This window comes from Microtus ochrogaster, chromosome 8, assembly GCF_000317375.1.
Source record: "Microtus ochrogaster isolate Prairie Vole_2 chromosome 8, MicOch1.0, whole genome shotgun sequence".
NCBI lineage: Eukaryota > Metazoa > Chordata > Mammalia > Rodentia > Cricetidae > Microtus > Microtus ochrogaster.
Genome location: NC_022015.1, coordinates 1,393,997 through 1,401,610, shown reverse-complemented (window position 1 = coordinate 1,401,610; position 7,614 = coordinate 1,393,997). Strand labels below are relative to the sequence as shown.

The 7,614-nt window shown below is 37.1% G+C and overlaps 1 protein-coding gene and 1 non-coding gene across 2 annotated transcripts in view; both read right to left on the bottom strand.

Annotated features, from left to right (window-relative positions):
* The window catches only part of Ipo7 (importin 7), a 44,762-nt gene that overhangs the window by 6,098 nt on the left and 31,050 nt on the right, over positions 1-7,614 (bottom strand). The window contains exons 14-22 of the mRNA XM_005350987.3: positions 7,142-7,307; positions 6,616-6,776; positions 5,653-5,781; positions 3,663-3,729; positions 3,458-3,583; positions 2,872-2,969; positions 1,663-1,758; positions 963-1,183; positions 667-872 (exon numbers count right to left, since the gene is read on the bottom strand). Of these exons, the coding sequence (XP_005351044.1) occupies positions 667-872; positions 963-1,183; positions 1,663-1,758; positions 2,872-2,969; positions 3,458-3,583; positions 3,663-3,729; positions 5,653-5,781; positions 6,616-6,776; positions 7,142-7,307 (1,270 nt within the window). The remainder of the gene's footprint in view (positions 1-666; positions 873-962; positions 1,184-1,662; positions 1,759-2,871; positions 2,970-3,457; positions 3,584-3,662; positions 3,730-5,652; positions 5,782-6,615; positions 6,777-7,141; positions 7,308-7,614) is intronic.
* LOC113456559 lies at positions 7,391-7,574 on the bottom strand. Its single transcript, XR_003377326.1, has one exon. It is a non-coding gene; the product is annotated as a small nucleolar RNA SNORA23 (small nucleolar RNA).

The following is a 7,614-nucleotide window of genomic DNA, read 5'->3' as shown; positions in this document are numbered from 1 at the left end:
TGAATACAATGTTCTGTCTGTGTGTATGCCTGCAAGCCAGAAGAGGGCACTAGACCTCATTACAGATGGTTGTGAGCCACCATGTGCTTGCTGGGAATTGAACTCAGGACCTTTGGAAGAGCAGGCAATGCTCTTAACCGCTGAGCCATCTCTCCAGCCCCCATCTTCCTAAACTCTTAAGGGAACTAAATATACTCAGCATCTTCATTCCATTTAGTACAATTTGGCCAAACAACACATGCCTTTCTGCCAAAGACAGAAGCTTTTAGGTTTATCTTTTTCAAAAAATATGGTCTATTTTTTTTTCAGTATTTACAGAAAATATGGGCAGTGGCGGCACACGCCTTTAATCCCAGCACTTGGGAGGCAAAGGCAGGGGGATATATCAGTGAGTTTGAGACCAGCCTAGTCTACAAAGCAAGTTCCAGGACAGCCAGAGTTTTAACTCAAAGAAAAACTGTCTGAAAAAACCAAAGAGGTCTACTTAGCTCAGGCAGTCCTTCAGTGAGAGAACACAACAGCTGTTGCAGCCTATTAGGCACTGGGTCTATCTATACCTGGCTTTCCCATGAGTGAATCTAAAACCATTTGGTTATGATCCAATGATGAATTCTACGATGATTTTAAGCAGACACGTTTTGTTTCCACACACCCCAAATCCCTTACCAGTTTCATCATCGTCTTCGGCCTCATCGTCATCATCACTGTCATTTTCATGTTCTGCATGGCAGGCATATGCTCTTTTTAATCCATTAAATAAAAGGATAAATGCTGGCAAAATCTGTCCTGAAACCTGATTTAAAACCTGTGGTATTTGCTCCATATCAATAAGAGCACACAAGCCCAAAACGCACATCTTCCTGTCATGAAGCCTAAAAACATAAGTAAAAAAGGCAATTACACTATACTCTATTTTATTATAAGTAGAATCTGTGATAAAGTTATAATTTATTATCACTTACCCCAGGAAACAGTCAACATCATTAAGCCATTGTGTAATAAAATGATTTGTAACAGGTTCAACATTATTAGGAAAGCGAAGATTTTCTAAGGTATTAAGCAGTAGATGTGGATTATAATACAATGCTGCAATTGCAACCTGCAGGCACATTGTTCGGAGTTCACTTGTCTTGACCTCTCTCGTCAGTCTCTCTAAAGCTGCTTCCACGAATAATGGAATACACTGTAAAAAGAGATTACAAGATCTTCCAAGATTGTAATAGCATCCTCTCTAGCTTATTATATTAATTTATTCATTACTTTAACTAAACCTTCTGACCCCAAAGGGGACATCTAAAGATGACAAGTTGAAGCACTTTCAATTGTTGAAGTACGTTCATGCAAAATCTAATTTTAAAGAAAAGCAAGTCTTCCCTGACCTGTGAGAACCTCACTAATTATTAATCCTGGATTCAGAGTCTTCCCACTTAAAGTGACAGGTAATGCAGTCACTGAACCAAACTATGACAGCCCTTTATTACAAGCTAATTTACATGAAAATATACACATTAAATATACAGTAATTACATGTAACCTCAACATTTAACAACATTGGCCATCCAGGTTATAACCACGTGTAGATTGTAAATGCCCCAAAGGCATTTAAATGTACCACAAGAACCAGCACTCCAAAGCCTCAGGCAGAAAATCAGCATAACCAACCTGATCGATGCCACGCCCTTTGCACTGCAGAATGATGACCTCTAATAACTTTGCTGCATGACACTCTGCATCTTCTCCTGCAACTCCAGTAAGAACCTGATCAATGTACAATACAATGGCAAGAAAGCTTTGTGAAACATTTTAATCAGAGAAATAACTTCCCTTTATGTATCTACAGTTCTACTTTTCATGAACAATTGCAATGTTTAATATTCATAAAAGGAATAGATGCTATTATAAAAGGAATAGATGCTATTTGTGTGTAACAGCCTACCCTTCTGGCAGCCTATTTTTTAATGTAAAAGCACATGTTCTGAATTCTTATCTTCTTGCATGTTAACCAACATTAAGTTCTCTCATAGAGGTATAAGCTAGAACACTAACTTTTCTCAAGGACATCTGGCTCTTCTATAAAGAACAAACAAAACAGTAGAAACATGCATGCATACAATAGTCAATAAAAAGAAAAAAACAAAAACAAAAAAAAAAAACCAAAACCAAAACCGACCACACTCCAAGTGTGGTAACACATGCCTGTTGTTAAAAGTCCTAGAGAGACGAAGGCAGCAGGATGAGCAGTTTTAGTCTGGTCTGTCACCAACTTTAAGCGCGCGCGTGTGCGCGCGCGCACACACACGCACGCGCACACACACACACACACACACACACACACACACACACTAGCATAGTTTTGGTTAGTTTTTTGGGTTTTTGTTTGTTTGTCTGAAGGCAGTGCCTTACCATGGAACTCTGGCTAGCCTGGAATCCGCTCTATATGTGAGGGTAACGCTAACAGCGCTAGAATGAAAGCAGTATGCTACCATTCTCAGTCTGCAATCACCAAGCATTCTTTTTTGTAAATATCTCCAAAGTCAGATGTTTAAGAAATCCCAGGTTCAAAATATTTTGTCTGTTTATCTACCCAGAATCAAGTGTTCTATAACTGAACTGTTATTTCAACACACCCAAAAAAATTTCATTCCAATTTTTTGGTCTCAAACTTACTATGTACCCCATAACCTGAACCCCGAACCTTCTTCTTATTAACCCACAACTTGAGTAATCATGCCCTTCTATGAAAGAATTTGTTACTTTAATTAAAGCCCTTAATTGATCAATGTGTTCTGTGTTCAGCACAATCTAGGAGCATGTGTATCTTTGTCATTTTAGTGTAACACGGTCATGTACCTAGTATTTTAAAAGGCTCACCTTTTTACACATACTATATATCATCTCAAGATACTTGGTATCAGATAGAAGCGTGTCTGTATCAACTGTTACATAGTTATGTAGAAGAGGCATCATGTCTATAGTTAAAAGAAAAAAAGAAAATCAATTTGTACATAATTTACCTGTGGTAATACCCTCTGCTCACAAGGAAGAATCTCCTATATCACAGGCTAACCTCAAACTAGCTAGGTAGATAATGATGACTTTGAATCTCTATCTACCTGCACCCGTGTACTGGTACAGAAGTACCACGGCACCGGGCTTATACATATTTATAATAAAAAGACTTAATCTTTAATTTAAAGACAAACCTGCCACTATCAATTACTTTAAAAAGAATTTCTTTGCATTAAACAAAATACATAAACATACTTATTTCCATTAATTTTGCCAAGTATGAGGCATGTGTTTTAAAAAGCAAACATTAATAATAAAACAACAATTAATACCCACATGCTATTATTCTTGGGCATTAATTGTTACTGACGTGTTCAAATTATAAATTATTAGGTAATCATAATGGGATAGAGGAACAGTAAATATTTTCATGCTGATTTAACCTTACCTGTAAAGTAATCAAAGCCATCTTGCTGAAATACCTCAAATACAAGGGGCAGTAACTGCCACATCTGTGGAGACACTTGTTGACATGTCAGACTATGTGCCAAAGAGAAGATCTCCTCATAGAATTCTAGAAGAGAATTATCAAGTTGTCAAGACATGCTTACTCATTCTAAATAATGTAAAAATGGTGAAATCAGGTATAATACCTAAGACATGCTGTTGTAAAACGGTCCCAATGACTTGTAAGCAGATTCCCTCAAGCTGCTGGGTTATCTAAAAAAAGAAAAAAAAAATTTCTAAGCAATGTCACATTTTTCTAAGAAAGCACTTTGAATCTATTCTGAAACAACACACATAAAATTACGAACAAGTCTAACAACAAAGAGAAAATAGGAAACCACTTGCTTATTTATAAAAAATGGCATAATGGGAAAACACTAATAAATCTTTTTCGTGAGTATGTTGATTACACTCAGTCCAGACAAAACTAAAAAGTCACTGGTTAATTTATAATAACATTGTCTGAAAGAATGCAGTGTTCATCAATGCCAGTAATTCTGATTAGGCCATTTCCCCATTTTTCCTTTGTTTTCTAAGAGTGGTCCTTACTTAAGTAAGACCCCAAACTGAGTAGCCTTGGCTGCATTAGAACTCACTATGTAGACTACACAAACCTCAAACTCAAAGATCCACCTGTTTCTGCCAGGTTTAATGCATGTGAGCATGCCCTGTACCATTGATCAAATCATCAGATTGTGTAACCCATGAAATATAAACTTAAGTCTCAACTCCATCTAAGAATAATGCGAAATACCACCTCCTTGGCCCTTTTCCTATCTGTGAAGAACATATGAACATTAAATATAGAAGAAAAATTTATTTACAATTAGATACATTGAAATATTAATTTCAAACATATAGCATGTTAATAAACTCCACTTAAATTTCTCAAAGATTTTCATCTGATAAATAAAAACAAAGGACAAGATTTTACATAGATTCTGCCTATCTGTAACTATGATACAAAATGCAAAAATGTTCTAATGCCATTTATGCAACAGCTAACAGGCTTCAAAAATTTTTTTTTTTTTTTAATTTTTCGAGACAGGGTTTCCCCGTAGCTTTTGATTCCTGTCCTGGAACTAGCTCTGTAGACCAGGCTGGCCTCGAACTCACAGAGATCAGCCTGCCTCTGCCTCCCGAGTGCTGGGATTAAAGGCGTGCGCCACCAATGCCCGGCATCTGAAAATATTTTGTAGATGACCTATATCACCTGTATAAACATCCACAGTATAATTATCAACACCAAATTCATGACATGACTGTGGAAAAAGAAGCAGGGTTGAAATTATCACTAGCTAAGCATGGTGGTAGTCTATTGAATCTAAGAAGATGCAAGGAATACGTAAAACCAGCACAGGCTCTATGTATGATTTTCAAGTCATTATCAGGTACACACACACACACACAGTAAGACCTTATCTCCAAAAAAATGAGGTAACCTTTGAGGGATTCTATTTCCTCTATTCACTAGCACTGTTTGTGCTGGGCTATAGCTCAATAGCACAGCAATTACTTAGCATAGAAGAAGCTCTGCCTTGATGCCAACACCAGAAAACTGATAAAATAAAAAAAAATTGGCTTCTAATGGAAAATAAAATCCAAAGGAAACATGGTGAAAATGCTAAAACATTATAAATTTGGGTGAAATCAATTAGTTAGTTTTATGGTTTAAATAATTGAAGCTTTAATATTCACAATTATTTCTCCTTACAAGATAATGTAAGATTCCTTTATCCTTGAAGATAATGGTAAAATCAGAAAAATGTTTTATATCTACGTGTTTATTGATACATTCATTTTTGTGTTTATCTATGTCCAGCAACTGCACTCAGGCCATCAGGCCTTGGAGACAAGGACTTTTCCCTGCTGAGCCATCTCTCCAGTCCAAAAACACCCCCAAGTGAAACTAGTATATGTTTTCAAAGAAATCACCATATGCTGACTTTAAAAAATTGTCTGCTTCAAAACACTATGTGTGTAATCTATAACTTAATAACATTTGTATGGTACCAATTTTAACCTTGAAGCCAGAAGTAATTAAGTAATCAAATAAAAGCAGGTGAAACGGCTTTATAACATCCCATAAAAAATGTGCAGCATGAGTCTTTTTCTATTTATTTATTTATTTTTTACCTCTTTATGATCTTCAACCACACTCAGAAGTGTGTCGATTGTATTTAGAATGCCCATAGCAGTGACGGCTTTGTCATCACTTCCTTCCTCATCTGGTCCAGTCTGGATTACTTGGTTAAATGTCATTGCCTAGAATAAAGAGAATGAAATGTATTCAACGTTTTGATTGGAATACTGGGAGAAGAGTGAGGACACAACAAAGAGAGTAGCAGGCAGGCTGCATATCCCAGGCAGGCCTCAAACTTTCTGCCATGGTACTTGGGGGTGGGATACTGACACTGTAAAGTTAATGACAAGATACACAAGGTGCTTATCATTAATATTCTTAGTGCCAAAGGACTAAATGACACCGAGTCCAGTGCCAGACCCTGCAACTTACGAGATCCTTTCTTTGTCTATGCCCAAATACAGGTAAATTAAATCACCAGGGTGCTGACTAGCCTAAAAACACAATTCAATTTCAAATACGTCTGTGGAACATCTGTATGCCTGGTGCCTGTTCACACAGACCAGAAGAGGGTGTCAATGCTGTGGAACAGGGGTTGTACACAGTTCTGAGGCAACATGGAGGTGCTGGAAGTTGAACCCAGGTTCCCTGGGAGGACAAAATTTGCTCTACCTGTTCTGAGTACTCAGGAAAGCCCTAAAGATCTGAGACAAACAACACATAGTATGTTTGGCTACAGTGTGACAAAACAAGGATGGGTCCCAGACACACTACGTTTAGCTCTGGCAAGTAACTTGATTTTTTTTAACTTCACAATCTTTCTTTATAAAGTAGAAGAGTTATTTTCAACTAGAAACATGTGAGAAATAAATGAGGTAAATATTTGTCAAGGGCTTTAGAACATGTTATATAGAACATTTGCATTTAGGAAAAGCAAGACCTTGTGACAAACTACAAGACTCATAGAGCAAGCTAAATTAACATCTTTGTAATAGGAACAGGTTCAAACAACATACCAGATGCTGTGTCATTTCTACAGCAATAGGAGTAACTTCTTCACTATATTCACAGATCATTTTCTGAATTACATTTGTAAGGTCATCATTTTCTGTTTCTCTTATAATATGAAGAAGAGCCTGCATTACAGGTCTGATAAATGGAGTGATGTATTCTTTAGCTGTAATAGAGAGGGGAAAGGAACTTAAACAGGTAAATAATAAGTTGGATACAAAAAGAGAAAACCCAGGGCTGGAGAGATGGCTCAGAGGTTAAGAGCACTGCCTGCTCTTCCAAAGGTCCTGAGTTCAATTCCCAGCAACCACATGGTGACTCACAACCTTCTGTAATAAGGTCTGTTGCCTTCTTCCGGCCTTCAGGCATACATGTAGACAGAATATTGTATACATAATAAATAAATAAATATTAAAAAAAACAAAACAAAAAAGAGAAAACCCCAAGTGCTTTCACAGATTTTATCAAGCTAGTTCCTAGAATTCTGCTTTACAGTTATGTAACGGTATTTATGACATACAAACCACTTACCTTTTTCTTGATTGCTTATCAATACTTGCAGAGCAATGGCAGCTTCCACTTTCACAGGCATTTCACGGTCATCAATCAGACATCTTCTTGTCAGCTCTAAAGCTGTTTGGAGGTTCTGATCACTTTTGAACTTCACTTCACAAAAATAGTGAAGTACCCAGCAAGCCTTTAAATACAGGGGGAAGGGATGGATGCATATGTGTGACTATAAACAGCTTAGATTTCCCAAAACGAGCTCTTCCCAGAGTTTTGTGTCCGGGAATTTGGAGGCTGGTCAGTGGGAGATGTGTTCAAGCACACAACACTAAACCAGTACTATGATCCCATGTTACTCTTTGGCTGCACAATCTTTGTGTGGATAGCAAGATCTGAATGCAAAACACAGACAGACACTGCTACCAGACATAGACGACAACTATGCACACAGTACTACAGCAGCCAGGTAAGACAAAGTTTCAATTTTTTTTTTTTTT